The sequence below is a fragment of the Synchiropus splendidus genome, chromosome 7, assembly GCF_027744825.2.
Source record: "Synchiropus splendidus isolate RoL2022-P1 chromosome 7, RoL_Sspl_1.0, whole genome shotgun sequence".
In the NCBI taxonomy this organism is placed as follows: Eukaryota; Metazoa; Chordata; class Actinopteri; order Syngnathiformes; family Callionymidae; genus Synchiropus; species Synchiropus splendidus.
The window spans coordinates 22106802-22132924 of NC_071340.1; the positions used below are offsets into that span (position 1 = coordinate 22106802).

At 42.7% G+C, this 26123-nt stretch overlaps 2 protein-coding genes and 1 long non-coding RNA gene across 5 annotated transcripts; 2 read left to right on the forward strand and 1 right to left on the reverse strand.

Annotated features, from left to right (window-relative positions):
* The first annotated feature begins 311 nt into the window (after window positions 1–311).
* gcn1 (GCN1 activator of EIF2AK4) lies at window positions 312–17222 on the forward strand. Of its 2 annotated transcripts, none has more exons than XM_053871313.1 (57): window positions 312–340; window positions 1017–1119; window positions 1197–1260; window positions 1352–1483; window positions 1574–1682; window positions 1764–1862; window positions 2176–2310; window positions 2384–2561; window positions 2641–2715; window positions 2791–2919; window positions 2988–3038; window positions 3118–3216; window positions 3343–3516; window positions 3600–3752; window positions 3827–3919; window positions 3993–4068; window positions 4348–4507; window positions 4595–4778; window positions 4873–4997; window positions 5071–5249; window positions 5339–5432; window positions 5503–5616; window positions 5696–5894; window positions 5959–6111; window positions 6545–6723; window positions 6807–6887; window positions 7060–7203; window positions 7291–7415; window positions 7612–7801; window positions 7883–7953; window positions 8042–8207; window positions 8282–8476; window positions 8601–8847; window positions 9337–9458; window positions 9753–9867; window positions 9946–10125; window positions 10199–10419; window positions 10593–10661; window positions 10742–10880; window positions 11030–11226; window positions 11305–11447; window positions 11520–11637; window positions 11715–11930; window positions 12428–12592; window positions 12690–12851; window positions 12920–13012; window positions 13090–13233; window positions 13312–13581; window positions 13662–13775; window positions 14015–14245; window positions 14330–14523; window positions 14818–14932; window positions 15181–15277; window positions 15452–15600; window positions 15696–15806; window positions 16403–16624; window positions 16697–17222. In XM_053871313.1, exons 1-57 carry the CDS (start codon window positions 323–325, stop codon window positions 16820–16822), a joined length of 8007 nt encoding a protein of 2668 aa, XP_053727288.1. In that variant the 5' UTR covers window positions 312–322; the 3' UTR covers window positions 16823–17222. The 2 variants fall into 2 exon arrangements, with proteins under 2 accessions (XP_053727288.1, XP_053727289.1); XM_053871314.1 differs by having other exon boundaries at window positions 4876–4997.
* LOC128762800 (uncharacterized) lies at window positions 3804–5400 on the reverse strand. Of its 2 annotated transcripts, none has more exons than XR_008415583.1 (3): window positions 5322–5400; window positions 4582–4908; window positions 3804–4471 (listed from the first exon to the last, which is right to left on the reverse strand). It is a non-coding gene; the product is annotated as an uncharacterized LOC128762800 (long non-coding RNA). The 2 variants fall into 2 exon arrangements; XR_008415582.1 differs by lacking the exon at window positions 5322–5400 and adding an exon at window positions 5024–5315.
* Window positions 17223–18228: 1006 nt separating the features above from the next.
* Window positions 18229–25048, forward strand: rab35b (RAB35, member RAS oncogene family b). The gene is made up of 6 exons (XM_053871578.1): window positions 18229–18558; window positions 21026–21076; window positions 21154–21277; window positions 22843–22967; window positions 23036–23160; window positions 24139–25048. Exons 1-6 carry the CDS (start codon window positions 18507–18509, stop codon window positions 24265–24267), a joined length of 606 nt encoding a protein of 201 aa, XP_053727553.1. The 5' UTR covers window positions 18229–18506; the 3' UTR covers window positions 24268–25048.
* Window positions 25049–26123: the final 1075 nt, after the last annotated feature.

Here is a 26123-nt window from a genome sequence, read left to right on the forward strand (position 1 = left end):
GCTCCAACATAAAAGTTGTGGGTCCAACTTTGTAAATTGTGACGGATAGCAACAGTATAATATTCTCAGTACATGTACTGTATTAATTTAAAGAGAAAATATCACTTTCATATTTCCGTCTCTCTCTGCATACAGTACACGCATTCCTCATTACTCATTTTTTTAGGTAGTATATATATATTTGTTTACACATTAATTTCCATATTTGTCATTGTTAAATTTGTTTATTCGTGGGGGGAAAAAATAAACGTACATAATTTAAAAGGCGCATCTTAGTCCCGGATATGACGTCAACAATCACTTCCCGTATCACACCGGCAACATGGCGTCGGACACGCAGGTATGTGTGACTGGCTTTTATTGGCATGGTACTCGCTTGTAGAAATGACAACAAGTGTGTTATTCCATATTTTGCACACACCCTTAATGTAGCCTCTTAATGTTACACTGGCGCTACTTTGGGCGTCCAGGTATACCAAATACTCGAAGGCACAACGGGAATGTTAGCTCAGTGCTACGTAGCTCTCCAGTAGACAAGTTTGAAGTCTGTAGCCACTCTTGCTAACGATGGCGTCCCCCGCCAGCTTTAAATGGACTCTCTTGGATCATTGTTTTAATAAGTCAGGAAGTTATTAGTTGAATTTCCGACTTTACGATAAGTTTATTTTTACATATTCTTGATAGTATCTTCAATCACTTTTGTCGATAAGATAAACCACGCCCTCTGTACTAATGATTGACTTGTGAATAACGGAGGAAATTGACATCGGCAATGTCGTCAGTCGTTTTTGACCTAACTTAATTACTTCCCGTTTAGGTTTTGGTAGCTTAAGTTTTCATTTAATATTTTTGCGGTATTGATCAAGTATTTAATTCATGCATGTTTGCAGAGTAATGGGTTTGATTGGAAAAAATAATTCAGTCGCACTGCAAATACTGTTTACTGGGATCCCAAGTCATTTTAAACCTCTTTTTTTTATTATTAAAAACCAGTTTAATAGTGATTTGTCTATTAGGTTTCAGACACACTAAAGAAATTTGCATCAAATGTGACAACATCAAGCTTGAAAGAGCGCAAAGAGATATTTGGAGAGCTAAAACAGTGTGTCAAAGAAAAAGGTATGTATATTTTTTTCAATTTTCATTATTAAACTGAATTGGTCATTACAGTAACAGCTTAAAATGTCTCTTTTCAGCATTACCAGAGCCTGCCATAAAAGGACTATGCAGACTTTTCTGCCTCACGCTGTTCAGATATCAGTAAGCACACATGGCACCATTAGCATTTGGATTAAAATTCTGGCGATTATCATTTAGGTTAAGATGTTTTTTGTTTTTTTTTTTAACCCAGGGATGCTGCCTCACGCAGAGAGCTCCTCTCTCTCATTGCTCAGCTGGCAGATAATCAGCCTGATATTCTTGCGACCAACCTTCTTCACTGCCTCCTGAACAGTGGGCTCATTACTAAAAATGGAGAGCCAAGGTGAAAAGTTAAAAAGAAATGTGATGTTTTTACTCAGTCATTAATATTCATTACACCAAAAGTTGAACTGATCCACTTCTCCTGATTTAGTAAATGCACAGGGGCGGCTGCTGTCTTTGGTCTGTCTTGGACCTGCCTCCTGGTGCCCAGGCTGTTTTCTCTGTCTGAGAAGAGAGAAGGGGCCACCTGGATGAAGTTGGTGGGAAAACTTTTTTTGTTTGTTTTATTTTCCTGCATTCCATCAGATAATCAGAATGAATTTTCTCAATTCCATTTTTAGGTCGAAGTGCAGAGCCTTCTTGTTGCTGAGGTAGTTGCGGGTGCCAAAGGCAACGCCCAAAAAGTGAGCATCAAGAATTTCACTCATCTCCTGAAGAATGTAAGTATGAAATCAGTTTTCCGACATTCTGTTTGTTTACATTACAAACGCTAAAATTTGGATGTTTTATAATGACCAATCCAAATGTATGTCCAGGATTGCTGAGAAACACAAATAGATTTCCATTTAACTCCCACCATGTACATTTCTTGTGTTATAGCTATTGATATTGCCATAATTTAGCAAACATATTTCTGTCAATATGTCAATAAGAAATCACCATTGTACTCCATTTTTATCGTTATTTAAAAAAAAAAAAGGGCAAGCTCAGTCTTTAATTCTGCTCATCTATTAAACATTTTCTTCATTTCAGAATGCCGGACTAGTTGGTCAATATATCAGCAGCTTGTTGAGTCTTGAACAATCATGTGTAACTTTGGCCATGCTTGGAGTGTGTTTCGACTTCTGTTCAGCTCAGAAGGACAAAGCGACAATTGAAAAGCACAAGGTCAGTGTTTTTCTGTTTGTTTTGTGCTTGTTATCGTTTTGCTCCAATTACTCAACAACCTTCTGACATTTAGAGTGCCATGCTGGACCTCTACATCAAGACAGTCCTGATGAGCAAGACAAAACCTCACAAGCATATTCTGGAGAAAAGTGGCTCCCTGCTCCGTCATGTCTCCCACTCTGAGTTTAAAGAGCTGCTCCTCCCTGCCTTGCAGAAGGCAATGCTTCGCAGTCCTGAGAATGCCATGCAGAGTGAGGAACAGGGGCCAACTGAGATTGTTGTTGTTTGGTTATTGCTGACCTAATATTGCTTCTCTTGTTTTCGGCACAGCTGTTTCATACCTGTTGTCCTCTGTTACCCTTGACGTTAGTCAATATGCCATGGAAATTGGAAAAGCAGTTGCAAGTATGTGTGACTGCATTTTAAATATTTCAAATTGAAAGCAGGACTAGTTCTGTATTAAGTTATTGACTTTTTCAGGCCAGTTGAAGGCAAATAATGTGCAGCTGATGGAGGAAGCAGTTCAGGCTATGCAGAACATGGCTCAACAATGCAGTGACCCCACTGCTGTGCAGGATATTGTCAGCCACCTCTTTAAGATCCTTGGAGGTAACATTAAAGTCTGGTGCAATGTTATAATGGGTCAATATGCTAAATATCTTGATGTTTCTGTGTAGGATCTGAAGGAAAACTCACAGTTGTTGCCCAAAAGATGAGCGTGTTGTCAGGTGAGGGCCCAGTGTTTTACTGAAATGATTTTTGAGGATATTTGAAGATGGAAAAACTAAAGATCTTCTCTTGTTCAAGGAATTGCCAGCTGCAGCCATCATGTGGTGTCAGGAACTTCAAACCAGACTTTAAGTTCTGCTGTCACGCTGATGTTCATTCCCTATTTGCAGCAAGAAGGTACTCTATTGAATTGATGTCCTTCTGATATTTACTTCCTTTTCTGTGTTATCATCCTCTATTAATTTTATCCAGTTTTCTGATCAATTTATTCCAATAATGAGAACTTTTCTTTACTCTCACCAGTTCACGAAGGCACATTGGTACATGCAGTAAATGTCCTCTCCCAATGGAGCAGTCGCCTTACAGTTGAAATTCCCACTGCACTGCTTGATTGGCTGAAAAAGGCTTTCACCCTAAAGACGTCCACGTCGCTTGTACGTCATGCCTACCTACAAGGCATGTTGGGCTCATTTAAAGGTCAGGCTGAAAAGGTGTTTCATTTACCCTTCAAATTTACGCCGCCTCCCTTTTTTTAAATCTTCACCTGAATATACCTTCAGGTGACACGCTGGCCCAAGCCTCAGACCTCGTGCCTTTGCTCCTCCAAACTGTGGAGAAAGCAGCTGCACAGAACTCCCAACATTCTCTCCTTGCTGAAGGCTTGGCTGCGTCAGTCCTTTTATGTCGCCTGTCTCTTCTTGACACAATGCCAGGTAATGTTTGCACAATATCAAGACAGTTTGACATGTGATATAGAAGGTTATTTTAATGTTTGTTTTGCTTCCAGAGTCTAAACTGGCCAACTTTTGGAGTTTGATTTTGGATGAGAAAAAGCCACTTTTCACAACAGAGAAGTTCCTGTCCCAGGCCAATGAAGATAGTAAGGAGATAAAAACGATGGAAGCTTAATGAGTTAATTTTAAGGCCTTGTTTTTTTTTTGTTTTTTTTGTAGCGCAACTTTCTGTGCTCCTGCTCTGTGAAAGGCTTATCTTGGACCACGCCCATCGACTAAACTCTGGCAAATCCCAGTGAGTTGTGGAGTTTTTATTATTTTTCTTTATTTTTCTTATTTTCCCTCATTTTCCAAATAGTTATTTTAATCGCTTGTTAAATCAGTTATTAACTTGAAATATCTGTAAATTCTGTATATTTTCTGACTGTAGTATTTATAGATAGTTTTATATATAGTTTTTATAGATACTCTTGATCATGTTTCTTTGACATTCAGTCATAACATTATCATTTTATTTCCCCTTTTAAAACCCACTGACAGTTGTTAATGTATGGTTGTTTCACTGTTCTTTTAGGATGTATCATCATGCCACTGTTTCAGTCCTGTTGTCTCGGAGCTGGCGGGTACGAAAACGTGTCCAACAGACCGTTCGGAAGCTTCTCTCATCTCTGGGCGGCTCCAGCCTAGCTCACGGCCTGCTGGGAGAATTGAGAGCAGTCATCCACAGACATAAAGTTTGTTGTACACAATTTTAAACACTTGTGTTTCTCATTGAAAATGAAGGTCGTTAAGATTTTTTTTCCCTTACCAATTTTTGTCAGGTTCTCGACCAGGATGCACTGGTGTCCGATTCTGGGGATTTAACGGAGCTTGGCCGCACCTATGTCTTACCCCGTGTCCTGCATGAGGCACTGACTGTGGTTTGCTCTGCTGCTAGTGGTGATATGACTGAATCTGAAAGTTTGGCCATGGAAACCCTCATAGTTGCCCATCATCCATCAATAGGTGCAACCACACGACTATGACTACATATCTCCAAAGTGACTTTTTTGCGTGTGGTTGATTTAACTAACTCTACTGTGTCACTCATCACTTTCAGAAGAAGCCCGCCGCGGTCTGTGGTCTGTTCTGCTCTCTGCCATGAACATAAAAGCAGAAGAATTTGTCGAAAATAATCTTGACGATATTCTGAAGCATCTGTTGGAAGTCAATACAGATGACCAGGTTCTTTTCACATACAAAATACTTACAATACATGAGGATCCAAAAATGTTCATCTTTGCTCTGCGTGTTTTAGGCAGTGAAGAATGCAGTCGGTGCCCTTTCTTGCCTATCACCCAACAAACTACTGCCTCGAGTAATGAGTCATATTACTGAGGGGCTTACTCGATCAGCTAGTCATGGAGTAACTAAGGAAGACTACGCCATCATGCAGACCCCAGAGGGTGAGCTGTATGATAAGAGCATCATTCAGAGGTAACATAGGCCTCCGGCTCATTGTTATACCTTCATTTTTTTATAATGATCTTGTCTATTTCTGTACTCTACCTCCATACTTGCATCAGTGCACAGAAGGAAACAACAAAGAAAGCCAATATGAAGCGTGAGAATAAGGCCTACTCCTACAAGGAACAGATAATTGAGCTGGAGTTACAGGAGGTGATTTAATATACTTTTTTTGTGATGCAATTCCATCTTCCATCATCCATGACTTTGAACTTTAATGCAGGAGCTGAAAAAGAAGAAGGGCGTGAAAGATGAAGTACAGCTGACGAGCAAACAGAAGGAAATGGTTCAAGCTCAGCTTCAGAGGGAGACGTCCATTCGAAAGAGACTTCAGGAGGTTTGTATCCTTAACTTTGGCAGAATGTCTGAGTAATTTAACATGTGCCCACTACTTGATATGCTGGTTCTCTCCGTAGCTGGATGCTGACCTGACAAGTATAGTGGGTCTGCTTGAAGCTATTTTGAAAGAAAACCCACCTCTGGTCACCAGGGAGTTGCCTGCTGTCCTTCAGGCTCTAATGCCTCTCCTACACTCTCCACTGGCTGCTCCTCGCATCAAACAATCCTTTTTGGACATCGGCAAAAGCCTTCTTCCAGGCCACCTGCATCAGCTGGGTACATTGCTTGGTGACATGACACAGCTGATCTTGTTCCTAACTTTGTTTGGATTTTATCCCAGCTGTGCTTGTAGGTCATGTGACTTTGAGAATGCTGAAGCCTGAATGTGATCTGGATAAGGCCTGGCAACAAGAAGACCTCAACTCAGCAGTCGCACGAACTGTGCAGCTGCTGCACAGTCACACTGTCCCTCAGAGGGAGAGCAAGACAATTGGTGAGGCAGTTCAGAGACACTCTGTGTCCTTCACTTATTTGAGTAATAATCTGTGGTATCTGTTCAGATTTATGTTGTTTTGTTTTAGTATAATACACTAATAATGTGCCAAAGCAGCAATTAGGGTTGGAATACTGTCTGAAGATGGCCTAAGCTGTGCTACCCAAGTGGTTCTGTTTACTTGTGTATCATATATGATTTTATAATATTGTTTTTTTTTTTTTTTTATTCAAAATGTGTGACTGCAAATACATTTTTTCTGGTTGCACCTAATATCAAAAATATACTTTTTTTTTAACCCTGATTAAACATTGGTGGCCAACCTAGTTTGTGCATCTACCACACTAGTGATGTGTTCCACAAGCTAAGATGAAATCTGTAAAATATTGATCGCATGATTTTAAAATCTAAATGTCTTTGTTTGCTCTGACAGATACAGCCCCACTGTCAGCACCAGCCTTTTCCTTTTGCTTCCCACTGCTCAATGCCACACTCAGGGAATCTTCAGGCAGCACTGAGGAGAATGAAACTCTAATGATGAAATCGCTGCAAATCATTAACCAGCATGCCCAGCTCCGTGCAGAAAACGATGACAACATGACAGTTGATGAGGTGAAGATGAGTGCAGCTTCATCATGCAGTGCATTTTGCAAATACAATTGTGAAATTTGATGTTTCTCTTCTGATTGTTCAAGAATGGCCCTGAACTGCTTCCACGTGTCAACATGCTGCTGGTACTGATCAGAGTGATTTCTACTGCAACCCCAAGGCTTCAGGTAGATCACCTTTTTTTTTTTTTTTTTTTTTTTTTTTCTTCAATTGAGTGTTCCAAAATGTATCTGGTCAGGTGTCTTTTTTTTCCATCTTCTGTTGCAATGCCAGGATGCTTTGGGAGGTGCCTAAAAGTAAATTAATGTCGAGCTTGTTATATTCTGTGGTCTCCTGCAGGTGTTGGCTTCTCAGTGTTTGACTGCTCTGTGCGCCAGTGCTGGCGGAGGGGAAGGTTGCACTGTAGCAGAACAACAAGAGATCGATGTCCTGCTCAACGGCCTCCTCTCGCCATGCTTTTCTGTCCGCGACACTGCCCTCAGGGTGAGACCCAACTCTGCTTTGAAGGTTTTCTATGGGTGGGCAGCTTGAACAGTTTCATGATTGTAAATGCTATGTTGTTGTTACTAGGGCTTACTGGAGATGGAGTTTGCTCTCCCAACAGACAGCACTGAGGAGAGTGGACTTAGATTGCTTAGGAGGCTTTGGATTGCCAAATTTGACGTTGAAGAAGAGGGTCGTGCTTTATCTGAACAGTATGTATTCTAATATGACCTTATTACACTCTGAGTTGGCTTTTCTACGTCTAATCCTGAACATCTCTGTCATCTCTCTCTCCCATGGTGTCGAGTCATTTGGGCACCTGATAGTAATTACTCAGTTCTCAAATAATTTTGTGAGAACAGTCTTTTTTTTTTTTCTCTTTAATTTATCATCTTCTGTCTTTGTCAGACTGTGGGAGTCCCTGGGTTTGGACTTGGTCCCAGACCTTTGCCCTCTGCTAATTGGAGACGTCACTCACCATGAGGAGGCTGTTCGTACTGCTGCTGCTGAAGCTTTGTCTTGTGCTGTGTCCAAATACACCGACCAGTCAGCCTCAGTGCTGGCTCAACTCACTGAACTGTATCACACAAAACTATATGTAAGACCCAGTTTGGGTTATTTATGCTAAATTCAAATCTTAGTCTTTACCAAAATATTGTTCACCCCTTTTTATTTGCAGAGACCACCTCCTGTACTGGACACTCTGGGCAGAGTCATCTCTGAATCTCCGCCTGACCAATGGGAAGCTAGGTAGATTTAATGATGTTAAATTCGGATTTGTTTTAGATTTTTTTGTTTCTGAATTAATAACCAGTGTATATTTTCCTCATTCTCTCAGGTGTGGAATCGCTCTGGCTCTGAACAAGTTGTCTCAGTTCCTCGATGAATCCCAGGTCACTCCTCTCTTCCTCTTCTTTGTTCCCGACGCTCTGAATGACCGTCATGCTGAGGTGCGACGCTGCATGTTGGATGCCGCACTCTCTGCCCTAAATACCCATGGAAAGGTGACAAACTCACTCAGCTTTGTATCAATATTGAGTTTACAACAGCTGTTGGTAACCAACATATGTGTTGTTAGGATAATGTGAGCTCCCTCCTGCCAGTCTTCGAGGAGTTTCTGAAGAATGCCCCTCAGGATGCCAGCTACGACTCTGTCCGGCAGAGTGTGGTCATTCTTATGGGCTCTTTGGCAAAACATCTCGATAAAAATGACCCCAAAGTTAAACCCATCGTGGCAAAACTCATCACAGCACTGTCGACACCATCGCAACAGGTACATGTCCTCCGAATATCAGTCAGACTGGGCTCTGTTTTTCCATTTCTTCATTTTGTTGATCCACAAACGGGTAACTTGGTGAACCGAAATCAACAACTTTCTTTGGCTTCCCTATCTGTAGGTTCAGGAATCTGTTGCCAGCTGTCTCCCTCCACTAGTGCCTGCCATCAAGGAGGATGCTGCTGGCATCGTCAGGAATCTGCTGCAGCTGCTGCTGGAGAGCGACAAGTATGCAGAGAGGAAAGGAGCTGCATATGGACTGGCCGGTCTGGTCAAAGGACTTGGAATTCTTGCCCTCAAACAGCAGGAAATCATGACCACACTGACGGATGCTATCCAGGACAAAAAAAACTTCAGACGGCGGGAAGGTGAGTGAAACATCCACATGCTGACCTCTCAACTCTTTGCACTCTTTTACACAAACTGCACAAAAAGACAAATGTCCAGGGTGACCCCAATGCCCCTACTCCAGCTGCAGCCCTGCATGCAACCCACAGACCTGCATACACCCCACAGATCTCATTCCACTTGTTTCACATTCCATTGAGTAGCGAGCAAATCTGATACACCTTCTCCTGCACTTAAGTCTGTTTCTCCTCTTATTCTTTCCAAATTATCTGTGGAAGGTGAGCCCATCTTCTCTCCATGCACTCTCTTTTATCACTGGTGAAGCTTAATCTCACACAGTTGTGTTGCATTATATTGTCTCGTTTCTTGACTCCCGTCAATGTCTGACAGCGCCCAAAGTTTTCACACAGAGAGAAAAACATTCTTGTGAAAACATATTAAATGCACCCACGAATATGTTCGTAGAAGAGATGATTAGTGACTTGGGTGGTCATTCTCTTTCCAACCAGGGTCATTGTTTGCCTTTGAGATGTTGTGCAACATGTTGGGAAAATTGTTTGAGCCATACGTTGTCCACGTGCTGCCACATCTACTGCTCTGTTTTGGAGATGGAAATCAGTATGTCAGGGAGGTGAGTAGAATGCATTTATATATTCATAATCATCTTTCAACTTAACCATGGAGGAAAGGAGGAAGCCCTCTGGTTTTTGTTGTTGCTCTAAACTGAATTAATTTGAAATTAATTGGTCTAATTTTGTTTTCCCCTTTTTTACCATATTCATTTGTCCTCGCATAAAATGATAGTTCAGTCTATCTTTTGTAACATATTGTTCACCGCACGTGACCCCCCTCAATTTTTTTGATGTTGCCACCCCAAAAAATAAAATGAACAATATAAATATGTTGAAAAAATCAATTTTGTCAGGCTGCTGATGACTGTGCCAAAGCTGTGATGAGGAACTTGAGTGCTCATGGTGTGAAGCTTGTGCTTCCATCTCTGCTGGTGGCCCTTGAGGAAGAGTCCTGGAGGACGAAAGCTGGTAGGTACCAGGAAACGCAACCTGAAAGTTAAAATTAAAGTTTTACACCTGACTATTTATGATGGTTCTGTGTTCTAGGCTCTGTGGAATTGCTGGGTGCCATGGCTTTCTGCGCTCCCAAACAGCTCTCCTCCTGCCTTCCCAGCATTGTGCCAAAACTAACAGAAGTGTTGACTGACTCTCATGTTAAGGTCCAGAAGGCTGGTCAGCAGGCCCTCAGACAGATTGGTTCAGTTATCCGTAACCCAGAAATTCTCGGTATGAATCCAATTTAATATACTTAAGATTTTTTTTTAAAGAATTCCTAGTAATTGACCTCATCGTTTTATAGCCATAACGCCAATACTTCTGGACGCTCTGACTGATCCATCCAGAAGAACCCAGACATGCCTGCAGACGCTGTTAGACACCAAGTTTGTCCACTTTATCGACGCCCCCTCTCTGGCTCTGATAATGCCAATTGTCCAAAGAGCCTTCCAGGATCGATCCACTGATACTCGCAAGATGGCTGCGCAGATTATTGGCAACATGTACTCCCTGACGGATCAGAAGGTATACAGATGATATATAATATGTGCTGCCATAATATTTTTAATTCAAATTGATTTAACATATCTGGTTGATTTGAGCTACTTCTACTTTGAACCATTGCAACATGCTGAAATTGTGGGGTTGTTCAAGAAGCCCCCTTTTTTTTTTTATCGTTGTCTGGTATGTTTTGGCAGGATTTGTCGCCGTATCTGCCCAGTGTTATTCCCGGACTTAAAGCATCTCTGTTGGATCCAGTACCTGAGGTGTGTAGAGGGAAAGACTACACGTATTTTTTCTTGTATTTCAACTTTAGTTGAGGTTGTAAATATCTTGTTTTGTTTAGGTTCGCACAGTATCAGCCAAGGCCTTGGGTGCCATGGTAAAGGGAATGGGTGAATCCTGCTTTGACGACTTGCTGCCTTGGTTAATGGAGACACTGGCATCTGAGCAAAGTTCTGTTGATCGCTCTGGAGCAGCCCAAGGTCAGTCGTGCTTCAAAATTGTCATCGGTCATGGTCCACTGGAGGAGAAAGAAAATGTATCAAAATATATTCACAATAATATAGTCATAGGTATTTTCTCCGAATTGACATAGAGGTTTTTTTTCCACTTATCAATGTCTTGTGTCCAGGGCTGGCTGAGGTTATGGCTGGGCTGGGAGTAGAGAAGCTGGACAAGCTGATGCCCGACGTGGTTCAGACTGCCAGCAAGATAGATATTGCCTCCCATGTGAGAGACGGCTACATCATGATGTTCATCTACCTGCCCCTCACCTTTGGAGACAAATTTACACCCTACGTGGGGCCCATCATCCCCTGTATTCTCAAGGTACTATTTTTTTCCTTTACTTGGTAAATGCTCACTTGACAGACACATCAACAGAAATAACATTGTGCCATCCTTCAGGCGCTGGCTGATGAGAACGAATATGTAAGAGACACAGCACTGAGAGCTGGTCAGCGAATCATCAGTATGTACGCTGAGACTGCTATTGCACTGCTGCTTCCCGAGCTTGAACAGGGTCTCTTTGATGATCTTTGGAGAATCAGGTTTGAATTCATTTGTTTTATCACCGCTGAACATGAGACGAATTGCTTACAATCCATGCTCTTTTGCCACAGGTTCAGCTCGGTGCAGTTGCTTGGAGATCTTCTGTTCCACATTTCTGGAGTGACTGGAAAGATGACCACAGAAACTGCATCTGAGGATGACAACTTTGGGACAGCTGCCTCCAATAAAGTAATATACAATAAAGAAAAGGTCCAGATCAATTTGTGAAATATACTGATATATTTCCTACATTACATCTTTTCTAGGCCATTATATCAGCTCTTGGGGCAGAGAGGCGTAACCGCGTCCTGTCTGGTCTCTACATGGGTCGATCTGACACGCAGCTAGTTGTGCGACAGGCATCCCTGCACGTGTGGAAGATAGTCGTGTCCAACACTCCCAGAACCCTCCGGGAAATTCTGCCGACACTCTTCAGTCTCTTACTGGGCTTCCTGGCTTCCACCTGTCCGGACAAGAGAACGGTATGGCTGATTGTGACTTTCAATGGCATTGCAGAAGTATTTGGTGTCTTGCAAATTGTGTGAAGATTAAGGTGTTTTGTAATTTTAGAATCTACTGAACATTCACAGATTATATAGAAACTGTCTGTAGGGCACTCAAAGCAAACTTAATTGCACATATGTATGTAAAAAATGAGAAACCCATGTTACTGAAAATCCAGATAGTCACATGTAGTTCTTACACTGGAATTCAATTAAATAATCGTAAAAGATAACTATAGATTTACCTCTAACAAATTATTGACTGTCTCTCTGAAATGTATAGTTGTAGTGACCCACATTTTCTGGCTACATTGCAAATTGGCTGGATAACAGCGCCCTCTTGTGGTCAGATGGCTTAACTACATTTAGCGATTTTAATAACGTGCCGTTAGTGAGGTGGTAAAGAATGTTTATCTGCACACCAATGTTTCCCTCAGTGGTTTCGCTAAATACTTTTTAATATTGTTGTTTTTCAGATCGCTGCTCGGACACTTGGGGATCTGGTGAGGAAATTGGGAGAGAAGATCCTCCCGGAGATTATTCCAATTTTGGAAGACGGTCTTCGCTCCGACAAGAGTGACGAGAGGCAAGGAGTGTGCATAGGTCTCAGTGAAATCATGAAATCCACCAGCAAAGATGCGGTTAGTCATTGCATGTTTGTTTATTCACGTTAAAAAATGTTTCACACTGGCACTCAGGTTTACAGGAAGGACTTGAACGGCATGTTTTTCTCTATAGGTACTGGTCTTTTCTGAGTCCCTGGTCCCGACTGTGAGGAAGGCTTTGTGCGATCCATTGGAGGAGGTCAGAGAAGCTGCAGCGAAAACATTTGAGCAGCTCCATGCAACAATTGGTCACCAGGCACTGGACGACATCTTGCCGACGCTTCTTAAGCAACTGGTGAGATTTCAAAGACACAAGCTGGCTGCATATAAAAGAGTGGAAATCTGAGTCATTCTCCATTGTAGGATGACAAGGACACTGCTGAGTTTGCATTGGATGGTCTGAAGCAGGTCATGGCGGTGAAGAGCCGTTCAGTGCTGCCTTACTTGGTGCCAAAGGTAAATTTTGCTTTTATCCTTCTTTGGATGTTCTCATTGCGTTTGACTGATGAAATCAAATGTGTCTGCCCTGTCAGCTGACAGCTCCTCCGGTGAACACCCGTGTCCTGGCTTTCCTCTCTGCTGTGACTGGCGATGCTCTGACCCGCCACCTTGGTGTTATTCTGCCGGCTCTGCTCTCCTCTCTCACAGGAAAATTGGGAACTGAAGAAGAAGCCCAGGTTTTTCTCATTCTTCTTTTCATCTGAATTAAATTTGATTGAGGATTTAAATTCATTGGATGTGAATTGTTCATTTAGGAGCTGGTCAACTGTCAGACTGTGATCCTGTCAGTGGAAGATGAAGTGGGTCAGCGCATCATCATTGATGATCTATTGGAAGCCACTCGAGGAACAGATTCCGGCCTTCGACAAGCTGCCGTCACCATTCTCAATAGCTACTTTGCTCGAACACGTCTGGACTACAGTGCTCACACACGCAACCTGCTCTCTGGCCTCATCCGCCTCCTCAATGACTCCAACACAGAAGTTCTGATTCAGAGCTGGGACACCATCAACTCCATCACGAAGGTTTGTTGTTGATGAGAATGCTGGAAAAAGGATTTCTTTTACTTAACTTATGAAGCATTTCTGTCTGGAATTTGTTTCAGAAATTGGATGCTGGCAGTCAACTGGCTTTGATTGATGACCTCCATCGAGATATCCGATCAGCTGCGAGTGATACAAAGGGTGAACACCTCCCTGGGTTCTGTCTGCCCAAAAAGGTCAGAGGGAAATTTGCAGCTTGTTTTTTCGATGGGAAATCATCAACGGCAAAGATTCTAGCACAGTTTTTAAATACTAATTGTTGGGTTATTATTTAGAATCATTTCAACTGGCTCCCGTCAATGTCTGAGAACGGTATAATCAAATATCTTTCTGAACAAGTTAGTTTTTAAATGCAAATTTTGAAAGGGGGAACCCTTAGTTAGATGTTTAATTTGTAATGCCTGTGGTTCCGCAGGGGGTTACGTGCATCTTGCCGGTTCTGAGAGAAGGCGTCTTGACTGGAAGCCCTGAGCAGAAAGAAGAAGCTGCCAAAGCTCTTGGTGGTGTCATTAAACTCACATCACCTGAGGCTCTACGGCCGTCTGTTGTGAACATAACTGGGCCCCTCATTCGTATTTTGGGAGACCGCTTTGCTTGGACGGTGAAAACGGCGCTGTTGGAGACCCTCACACTCTTGCTAGCAAAGGTCTGTTGTCTGATTCTCCCCTCAGGTCATTCACGTTCTGAGCCAAGTTTCTTCACTCTTGTGTTTAAACCATGTGCTCCTCAGGTGGGCATCGCACTGAAGCCATTCCTGCCGCAGCTGCAGACCACCTTCCTCAAAGCTCTGCAAGATTCAAGTCGCGCTGTGAGACTGCGGGCTGCTGAAGCTCTCGGCCAGCTGGTGTCCATTCACACCAAGGTTGATCCTCTATTCACGGAGCAGCTGTCTGCCATTCGAAATGCTGAAGATTCCGGAGTCAGGTTTGTTTCGCCTCATTTGGTTTGATGTATTGTTCTGCATGGAAATGGAACTCTTCCAAAGAGGATGCAGTGTTTTGTTTGACACATTATGTGGTCATACCTGACCTTTCCTTGTGCCTGCTACATTTCTGAATGACATTTTTAGCTTTGTTTCAGGCATATGCTAGCCAAGTTAAGATTTTAACTGAAGTCATTTCCTCTCACTTGGCCTTTATGCAAACATTTGTTTGAATGTGTAATGACATTGTGATAATGTCTTCTGTCATTTTTCCTGTTTCCCATCTCATGTATTAGGGAGACCATGCTCCAAGCCTTAAGGTTTGTCATCCAGGGGGCCGGTTCCAAGGTGGACCCAGCTATCAGAAAAAACATCACCACCACATTACTGGGCATGCTGGGACATGATGAGGTACGACACGAAGGACATATTGTGCGATACAATACAAACTATAGCATTCCTGGGTTTAACACTCAAAATAGCACATGACTAATGATTCAAAGTGACTGTCTGTGTAGAAACACTGCCTGTGATGAGGCAGATAAGATGCGGAAATCGGGCTCACGATGTGGTTTCCTGTTGCGGGTTTCTAGCAGACGTGTCACTTTGACAACGATGAGCCTCTCAGCGTCTCATGATTCATGTTTGTGGGCTTCTAGGATGCAACCAGAATGTCTTCAGCTGGCTGCATCGGTGAGCTCTGTGCTTTCCTTTCTGAGGAGGAACTGAAGACTGTGCTGCTGCAACACATCTTAGGTTTGTATCAGACTGTTGAATCACCTTAGCGCAGACATTCATTGGAAGTCCAATTTGCTACTGTATTTCTTTAAATCATTTAAATCCCCTTTAAGCACTCAAGTGGCAGATGTAAATAGGAATGTGTTTCAGAGGTGTATTGGCACAAGTGTGACCTCATAACTCTCTTTTTAGCCGACATGTCTGGGGTGGACTGGATGGTGCGGCATGGACGCAGCTTGGCTCTGGCAATCGCACTGAAGTCTGCTGCAGAAAAGCTTTGCGTGAAGGAATACAGTGATGCGGTGATGGACACCATTTTGGCCAACGCTACTGCCGACAGGGTGAGAGATGTGCTTCACATTTGAACCCTGGATCAAATGATTGATTCGGGCAAGTGTAAATTTGCTACCTGCTTATGCTGTAACTTCCGTCACAGATTCCCATCGCAGCCAGCGGGATCCGGGGAATGGGATTCCTGATGAGGCATCAGCTAAAAACAGAGGGGAGCGGTGTGGTTTCCCAGCGGTTCATTTCACAGTTAGTCAAGGTAAATCCTGGAAGATGTGTTGCGCAATCATCAGCCTATTTGTTTTATGACTCCACCACAGAGGCGGACGGGGAGGGAACAGTTATTTGGGAGTTTAAATTGCCTAGTGCGTTCAAATTATGTCAAAGTAATCAATATTGATAACGGTCTATGACAACCGGCTGTCTGTCGTCTAGCGCTTGTTGGGAGATGATCAATATCTGCTGCATTTCAAATAGATTGTCACCCATTTAGTTTGGAGTGGGGAAACAGACCACAGAGTGGTTTTCAGGTCAGTCCGGAACAATTGTCTTTTCTACTACAGCATCATATCTCAACTGTAAACGCTGCTTCTTCCAGTAGCAGAAGCACAATCATATAGAATTACTAGCCCTCTTCCTGTTTTTGCGTACACTTCCTAAAAGTGTGACCTATTCACCACAGACTTGGTTTCTGATATTCCTGTATTTAACTTCATACAGACCAGACAAAATCTTTATCCTCATGACTGCTGTCCTGTTGTTGTCTGTGGCTGCGCTCTGTTCCTCTGTACTCAAGTTTGTGTATTAGCGTGGATTGTTTTATGACCTGTGACCTTTGTTGTCGATGGCTGACAGTGTCTTCAGAACCAGTCGAGTGACATCCGGCTGGTGGCAGAGAGGGTGCTGTGGTGGGTTTTCAAAGACCCTTCTACGCCCTCAATGGATATGGCTCAAGTCAAGCCGCTGCTGAAGAGTCTGCTGGACAACACCAAGGACAAGAACACCAGCGTCCGAGCGCAGAGCGAGCACACCATTGTCAACCTTTTACAGCTGCGCCAGGGAGAGGAGAACATGCAGGTCAGTCTTGAGCTGCACAAACGCCAAGGTGCAAGTGAACTGTATTCGTATTCATCTTTCCTTCTTTTTCAGGCCATAACCGCCATTCTGGACTCTGCCAGTAACGACCTGCTGTCTGAGTGCCACCGTCGCTCTTTGAAGAAAATAGCCAGCTTGCCAGACTCCAATGAAGAGATAGACGACACTATCCTCACGTGATGGAGCAAATTTCAGATCACAAGATTAACTGTCTTGAATAAATGCGCACAGTATGAGATGCAAGCCCTCACACATCAACGTTGTCTATTGGCTCCTCAAACAAATCCCCCTTTTTTCTCTTTTTTTGTCTTTTCTGAATTGTTTTAAAGACCTCCAAGTTAAGGTTTAATTTTATCCCACTGTCAAAGTTTCTTTGGAATATTTTGGCAATTTTCCCCCCCAAATTTTTTACCAAATACTTCTGAAAATGTCACTGTGAAGGCCCTGTGTTTATTTTTAAATTCCTTGAAGTTGTTTTGGTGTGACACAGCAATCTCTTCTCAGCATAAACACCATGGTTATGTCAGTGATGCGGTTGTAATGAAAAGATGCTAAAAGAAATAAACCATCTTGATTTCAATTTGTATCCTCATATTTTATTGTTTTTTTATATAATATATTTCTTTTACATCATTATTTGTATCGTGCTGAGCTTTTGGTCCGATTCATGAATAAGACTTGGGCATTCATGTAGTGAACATTGTTGGGGGAAGGGTGTTTTGCTTGGACTGTGACCTCAGGTTTATGCCACTATTTCAATACAGAAGTGAGCATAGGAAGTTGGCGTGGTGGTTAAGCTTGTCATGAACATGATGCGGCGGATGGAGCATTTGCATTTTAAATCATGCGTCAAATCACTATAATCCTTCATTCGTTGCAAGTTTGAGGACTTTTAAGAGTCTGAGGATGAAGCATCAACGGCAAATCATTGAGCCATTTATTTTGATGTCAAAGTTCACAACCTTTAATGTCAAGACGATGTTTAATGCTTCACCTTTATTTGTCAAATGTGACAGTTTCATTCATACTTTTCACATCTGCTGACCAGGAAGACTGGTTACAGGTGTGTCACCTGGGATGTGGATCAAGGATAATCTTGGCGCATGTTGTTAAGGTCTGCCCTGTGGTTTTCCCAAGCCGGACAAGCCTGAAAAACCTCCAAAGGAAGGCAACCCAAGCACATTCCCAGAAATGCATGAAGCTCCATTGATTGTGGTGGATGAATGGAGTCAACATCTTTCTCTAGTAGAGTCTAGTCTTCATATTCATGACTCATTTTAGTCATTTATGACTGGAGCATATGTGATGGCAGCAACAAACAATTATATCAGCTGAATCCCAACTATCAAACTCAGAAAAAAATGGATGGTTTAGGTTGAAGAAAAATATCCCACCAGTGATATAAGGGCACCTCAAAAGCCAGAAAAAAAAACAGATATATTTGCTGATTCTTGTGACGTCAAATCGTGGCTATAATGCATTTATAAAGCCTACTGTTGCTCTATCCATTGACTCGAAGCCATGCGTGAGTTCAAAGATCATCCGCGGGACTGGGCGGCTGCACTATGGCCGGAGTCTGCGCACTGACGCCGGATCAGAGCAGGGTGCAGCTCCACTAGAGAAGGAAGCGGAGTTTCCGGCTCCTTGCAGCGGAGGGAGAGGACTGCTGACGCCGCGAAACCCCCGTGAAGAACGCCACAGGCTTGGGGGGGACCACTGTCTGGAGCATAGGTGGTGGTTGTTGTTTTCATTCATATCGGGGGATCTGGGGGCCTGATATTTCTGGAGGCCGAGGGGGAAGGCAGCGATAGGTGCTAAGAAGCGGCGGTCAGAAGGCGGGGGTGAGCCACTACCATCTACCGGCATGGCCAGGGACTACGATTACCTCTTCAAGCTGCTCATTATCGGGGACAGCGGTAAGGAAACACCGGGGATGCATGACGGGAAGTAGGCCGGAATGTGTTTTCATTTTCCTTTTCAAGGGCGAGGACAAATGGCTTCTTAGTAACCTATGTCTTGAGTAAACGCTTTTATTCGACACAATGTGTTCTTTCGTATGAGCTTTTATGTATTTACACACGCGTCGTATTTCTATGTCAGTGACAGGGTGGAGGTGGAACGTCCGGGCCGGGCATGTCTGCCGTTCAGGCCGGATATCGCCGCCAGATCGCCTTATTTTTGTCTATCAACGATTATATTTAATTCCGAGCTGTGCGAATAGAACGCTTCGGTGCGATGTGGGGACGTGTGAACACTCAAACGATGTTAAAATGGCACTAAAAGGCTGTTTTGTGTGAATGCACCCTCTGTTTTTATCTCTGATTAGCCACCGATGCTAACTGTAAGTTCACAGTGACTTGGACGTTGCGCTCAATTTTCGCCTTATTTTGAAGCTTGCATTTAATCACCACGAGTTATTCCTTATTACAAGTGAAACTGACCAATGTAAGCATTTACTTGTAACTATAGAAATATCGTCGGACTGCTTTATTTCCTAAACATGGAGGCTCACCGATTGCGAAGTTACCAACAGCAAACAAGTGTTTCAGAAGTTTCGCTGCTCAGTTGTTCCTTTGTTTTGTTTTATTCCGAGTCAAAATACTTGAAAAGCTTGTCTTGCTCTTATTCATTGAGGCAAAAGGCGTTTATTTCTGCTGTGACCCCACCCTGGTTCGTATTGGGTCGCCCCGAATGAGACCCCTTTGTGGTCAGGATTCGTGCCTTCATTGAGGAGAGCCTCCGGTCCTGGCACCAGTTCATCACAACCATGACTGCCCTTTACAGAACCACGTTTTATGAGCTCCATCCTACTTCTCAGAAACTATAGAACCTAGAGCATGTTTGTTAGTAATGTAATTATTACTTAATATGAATGAAGGAAGTCAATTGCATATAATTCTGCAAATCTGTGCTATTTGTAGTCTCACCAAACTTATTTTTACTGCTTTACAGACCGAAATTTCATTGCCATATTATAGTGATATGTTTTTGTGCAATGGCAATGAAGAAAATCTAAGTCTTTACATAAAGTGACAGACTCATGCATGCATACACAACTCTTGTCAGAAAATCAGAATCAGAAAAACTTAACAAATAATATTATAAAGTGCAAAAAAAGTGATATAAAAGATCTTACAAAAACAATGTGCAACCAATGCAGTTCAAGAACAGAAAATGTGCCAAAAAACCCTTCATTGTTTTTTTTTCATGGACGAATTGTACGTTTTTATTGCCACAGGAAGAAAGGACCTGTGGATGTGGAGACATTTTGAGGTTATTGGTTGAGGTACTCGCTAACATTACCACAAACGGCGACTGATAAATGATAGCTGTCCTTTTGTCTTCACAACATAGTAATTCATTACAAAGAGGAACAACAGTCAGTGGCATTGAAACTTACATTATTAGCAGACAAATTCGTGGTCAGTTCACAAACCTCACCCTCTAGTGGTCCAGCTTCGGATCAAACCTGTCGGTAACCTGTTGACTCTTCCGTCCTTCGCTGTCTCACACTTGCACCTGAAAATGGCTAAAACATCAAGTGGTTTCGTGCTTCGAGGCGTCTGATTACAAGGCTGAGGTTTTCATGCAACCTGAGTGATGGTGAAATGAGTTTAAGCTCTAGTGTTTTAAAAAACATCAGTAAGCCCTTGAGGATTCTCTTGTTCAGGACGAAACCCTCCGTGTCCTGAAATGACTCAGAGGAACATATTAGCTTTCAACGTTAGTCTGATCAAACACCAGATGACGACAACACAATGGGCAAGTCCGAGTCAGTGCAGCAGGTTGTGTCCCGGCCCTTCCCGAGCCACAAATCTAACTTGTAACCTGACAACATCATCTGATCTATTTCAGACACTCTTGTGATCCTTCTGACTCTTGTTCACCTTCTCATCTAAGACTTGACATTTGCGTATCTAATTACAAATTTGTGCAAACTCAATGAAATTAAAACATTTCAATCATTCTGGTTACAGATTATTTTTATAGACCATGGTTAACTATCTATTATCATATTTCACTCAAAGCTTGAGGAAACCCTGTCTCTTCTTCAGCGATTTTCGATCATTCAATACAGGGAAAATGCACATTTTCTCGACACCAATTTCAATTAGTAAACATGATTTTTACATTGACAAAGGGAAAAGGATTCAAATTTCTCAATAATTTATTAAGGCGTGACACCACGGCCTTTAGTGTTAAGCTATTTGATCTCATTTAGTGTCCCACAGATACTGACAGTCAAAGAATCGAGAAAATACTCTGATGGAATTGTATTTGAACTACTTCAGCAGATTAAACCTGAGTTGGTTGGTCTTTGTCATCCTCCATGTTTTTGTAAAAATGATTGTCATGTTGAAACTCTCACCGATGTCTTTGCAGGGGTTGGGAAGAGCAGTCTCCTGCTTCGGTTTGCAGACAACACATTCTCAGGTGCTGCTTTTTAAAAATGGCTCCCAGTAGTGTCGGTGTCCGTCTCAGGTACTTCAACTCTTGATGTGTGTCTGCAGGTAGCTATATCACAACCATCGGTGTGGATTTTAAGATCCGAACAGTAGAAATTAATGGGGAGAAGGTGAAGCTACAGATCTGGGACACGGCAGGGCAGGAGCGCTTCCGCACCATCACCTCGACGTAAGTACGATGGTTCTTGTTGTTGCGTCTACAACTTATCTGTTTGAACTCGCTGTTTCTGCATCTGTGTGAGACAACATGACAACTGTCAGCTGGCGTTAGGGCACTTCTCAAAGGAACGTTGTTGCTACTGTGGAAGCTGTGACCAAGAAATCTGTCATCAACCCCCTATTTATGTACAGAACATAACACTTCTCTGTCCGTCTACTGTTGTGTCTGACTTTATTTCCTGAAATATGATGTTTAAAGTTGCTTGCCGAGAAAATAGTTCTGTAATTAACACAAGATATCAATAGCTTGGTCGGGAGTGAGAATCGTGTGGCAGCATGTGACTAAACTGCAACACTGCAACTGAAATAGGCTTGTTTTGTCAGATGTCCAATTTCTGTGTGCCTCATTTTTTAATTCAAATCTGGGATGGTTTATGTGTTTGTTTGTATCTGTAGCTACATTCAGCAGGATGTTAAGCCCAGGACCAGGTAGTACTCCGCCTCACTGTGGCTCGTGATTTGTGTCATCTCTGCAATGCCTATTATCAACACATTCTGCCTGGTAGTAAGGTCATGCCACTCCAAGGACTATGTGAGGGCCGCCGTGGTGGGTGCATAGATAGCTGAGAAGAACCTGGAGCCAATGCCTTACTGGGTTTACTCCACCTTCCCTGTAGAGGACAAGAGTTTGTGCAAGTTAGGGATAATATTTGGACTTGACTGACACTGAGAAGCTGCTCCCTGCTGCTTTATTACCTCACAAGCAAACAGCAGAAAGATGTCTTCTCGTTTAACCTTGTCAGTCAAAACTGGCTTGCAGACATGAGCCTTATTTTTGTTTGGTTAGTGGATGATTTCCATGGCAGCAGTCTGCCTGTGGTCTTTTATTCAGGACGCTGGCCCTTGTTGTGACTACTGTTGACTTTGTAGCAAGTTTTCATCTTGTGTGCTATTTTGGGCTCTTCGATCAAACTTATTCATGATAGGTGTTTGCAAACAGAACAAAAACATTAAGCTCTTGTGTTTATATACAGTATATCATGCTGCGTGTCTACCTTCATTTTTAACTTATAGTCAGTTATTATTTTTGCTTTTCTTGTTAATTTTATTTTGATCTGCGATCCCTGAAGTGCCAAAGACTTCTCTCCTGTCTATTCTTGTACACTTTTGCAACTTTTTTACAGCTACTTTGTGAGTTTGTCATGTTGGAAAGGGATTGGTCCAATGGTTGTTAGTAATCATCGGCAGATAATGTTTTTGCTAGAGGTTGGCTGGGTTATAAATTGGTTCATGTTCCTCCTCAGAAGCGGCCTAAGGTTGGCACCAGGTTCCAACTCTCTGGGACTTTGTTCATGTGCACTGAGCAGCTGCACACACGCACAGTATCAAACACTCAGTCAAAGAGTTCTTTGTGTGCGATCATTGGAACTGTCTTTGTGTTGAACCCTGGGGCTCCCGGGGTCCTGTCTGTTATGAACCCTGTCAAATCCACAAGTTTATGACTGTGAATTGAAGCTTTTCTGATGACAATGTGCCGACCAGTTTCAATATCATCGTCTTCCTCCGTCTGTCCAGGTATTACAGGGGGACGCACGGGGTCATAGTGGTATATGACGTCACGAGTGCCGAGTCGTTCGTAAATGTGAAACGGTGGTTACACGAAATCAACCAGAACTGTGACGATGTGTGCCGAATATTAGGTGAGTGTGCATCGCGTTCCAATCTTTCTTCACTTGCACCAACACTTTTTCTTCTTTGACCGTTTCAGTGGGAAATAAAAACGACGACCCCAACTCCAAAGTGGTGGAGACGACTGACGCGCAGAAGTTCGCGGAACAAATGGGCATCAACCTGTTTGAGACGAGCGCAAAAGAGAACATCAATGTCGAAGAGGTAAATTGTTGCTGATGTCCGTCTCATGTCTTATGTTGTTTTCTCATGATCTGATCCGTGCAGTGGCTGATTATGCCGGATTATGACACTTTGATGCCAGATTTGTCCAGAGCTAAGCATTTGTTAAGTCCTGGTTCATTTAGTGAGATGATAAAAACGGATATGACTCAACAATTCAGAGGCCCCTTTCCTGTGAACTTTAGACACAGGAAAGCATCAGAAAAATAGTCTTTTTAAAGTTGAATGTGATCAAACACATTGAAATGAAGTGGAAACATTGAAACAAACTGATAACACATAACACAGCATGGAGGTGGACTTGAATGTGACGGTATTGATTGTGTTTTTCACGGAAAAGTCCTGAAAGAAACATCATCATAACTGAAGTCTTGTTGCTCACGGAACTCAAGTTGCACATTCCGATCGGATGTATGAAGAGACAGAGTGCTGCTGAGTGGAGAGAGATTAAAAAGTAACGCTGTTATTGTCACCAATTCAGTAAATGTCAAAGTTCTTCCCCTCTCATTCATTATATATGTACCGCTTTATTAGCTGCTTTCTGTGTTTTAGTTATCTTTTTTTCCCTTTCAAAAAATCATGGCGGAAACCCTGGGACTTAACCATAAATAAATGATATTTTCCATATGTGCATTAAAAGTATATTAGCAAGAAATGAATCATAATAAAGTGGATTTGCTGCTTGAGAAATGAAAGTATACTTTACCCTTCTAATGTCACCAAATGTTATAATGTAAAACAACTGATTATTTACTGTAAATAAGTGATGAGTTTGTCAATGGTTAATTTGTTCCCAATTTAAAGGGTTACTGAACTTGATAATGGTATTGAATCGGAATTATCATTGTATTGCTCCTAAATAACCAGAGGAATGAGGTTTAAGTGCAAGTCTGTTCGTATAAACCACCATTTGCATGATGGGTCTCGCCGCCGCGCTCACCTCATGTGTCTCTCCTGCAGATGTTCAACTGCATCACGGAGCTCGTGTTGAGAGCCAAGAAGGAGGTTCTGGCCAAGCAGCAGCAACAGCAGCAGAACGACGTGGTCAAACTCACCCGGAACAGTAAACGAAAGAAAAAGTGCTGCTAGCAAAGTGGAAGCCTTCAACCGACCGGGTGGGGACGGCGGCTTCCTTTCTCCCGCGCAAACACACAACAGGACTCAGAGCATCTAAATTAAAGAGCAGATAAAGATTTAATGAATATACAGCGAAAGAAAAAAAATAACGGGAATTGTCCACTTTGGACATGCAAATCATGAAGACTTAAAAAATATGTACAGATTTTATTAGACGCCAGATTTTTAGTTGGAATTATGCAGATGGGCTCTATTGAACTATGGTCCGCCATTCTTAAAGGATCTGCAAGATGATGATGATGATGAGGAGGAGGAGGAGGAGGAAGATGTCAACTGACCGCCATATTGCTCCAGCTTTTATCCACATTAACCCCATGTTGTTGTCTCTCCTCCTCGCTCCACTGCACATGGGACACGCTGGTGTCCAGGACTCTACACCTGAGGAGGAGGACTCTCCGTTTCTTCTTACTTTCTAGTTTTATTATTTTGTTGGGGGAGGGGGCTGGGGATTTGCGGAACTGAGGGGCTCCCCACTTTGCAACCAACGGGCGCACACCAACAGATCATGAAGTGCTCGGGTTTCTTTTTATTGGAAGAATTGCGCATGATTTATGACTAATCTGACGGACAGAACTGGTGACTTTTGTTTCCCTTCTCTGCCAAGACCCCCCCTCCCTTCCTGAAACCTAAACTCTGAGCCAACAACCTGATCTTATTTTTAAGTCGCATTGTTCACCCCAGTCTTACTTTTTTTTTTCTTTACGTTTATTTACTTCTCTTTTTTTTTTTTTAACTCAAACAAAACTGCCAACTTAAACGTCAAAGCATGTCTGATTGGCCGAGAGGAAACGGTGTGTATTCCGACTGATGCAGCCGCCAAACAAGCCATCAGCACGTGGAGGCTCTTCTGGGTCACCATGGCAACCGCCCCGTCTCAGACCGTGGCACGTCTGGTTCCTCAGACGTCGAGCCTTCCATGGTGCTGATGGCTCCTCATCCGTGAGTGGTGGTGGACACCATCCGTACAGACGCAGCAGCAGCAGCAGCAGCAGCCGAGTTTGTCGCAGAGGCTGAAGCTTTCCCTGGATCTATTTTTAACCTTCGTCTTTGATTTGGGAGAGCTGCAGGGTTCAGCTCAGCCTCTGCACCAACTCTGGGGAGGACCTCCAAAATTCAGGGCCTGGAAATGCACCCCCTTTCAAAGAGTTATTCCATACCTGTATGTATATATAAATATAAATTGTGTGTTTATATTCGATATGGGGCGCATGTGTTTGCGTGACCGTTGGAACACACTCATCAGCTGTGGTTTGCTGTACACTGGAGTAAAAGATGTACTATTCATTTTCCCGACATGGATTTAATCAGTAATAAACCTTTTAACAGAATAAATGTTTGACACCGTGGCTCATCTCATTTGTGGCATTCAGCGAGCTGATGAATCTTGTCACCCTGTCGCCCCCTCAAAAAGAAAAAGTCTCAGCCTCCACCCTCCCATCTTGGCTCTGAGATGGATGTGAAAGTAGAACCACAACATTATGTCGCAGGAAATTGTGTTGGTGCCTTGATGCTGCTTGTGTCTCATTGTTTTCTCGATTTTTTTTTTTGATTTGCCAAGAAAACTCCCCTCTACCCAGTGGATTGTTTGCTTGGACCACACTAAGTAGCTTCTGCAAAGACATCAAACATATGGATATAGCGTAATGATCAGTGAAAAAAAAAACTACTCTTAGACTATGTCTTTAAATCCTGAATACATAAGGTATGAATTTCATTATTTATGCACAACTGTATCGTTTTTATTTCTTATCTTATTTTTTTATTTATATTCTCATAACCAACCGTGGAAATATTGAGAATTTGGGATC

Coding starts and splice junctions, on each gene's coding strand:
- gcn1 (XM_053871313.1), top strand. Junction 6,724..6,806: donor ACAACATGACAGTTGATGAG/GTGAAGATGAGT, acceptor TGATTGTTCAAG/AATGGCCCTGAACTGCTTCC. Junction 13,234..13,311: donor GAACTGAAGAAGAAGCCCAG/GTTTTTCTCATT, acceptor TTGTTCATTTAG/GAGCTGGTCAACTGTCAGAC.
- rab35b (XM_053871578.1), top strand. CDS start 18,507: ATGGCCAGGGACTACGATTACCTCTTCAAGCTGCTCATTATCGGGGAC. Junction 21,278..22,842: donor TTCCGCACCATCACCTCGAC/GTAAGTACGATG, acceptor CCGTCTGTCCAG/GTATTACAGGGGGACGCACG. Junction 23,161..24,138: donor AGAACATCAATGTCGAAGAG/GTAAATTGTTGC, acceptor TCTCTCCTGCAG/ATGTTCAACTGCATCACGGA.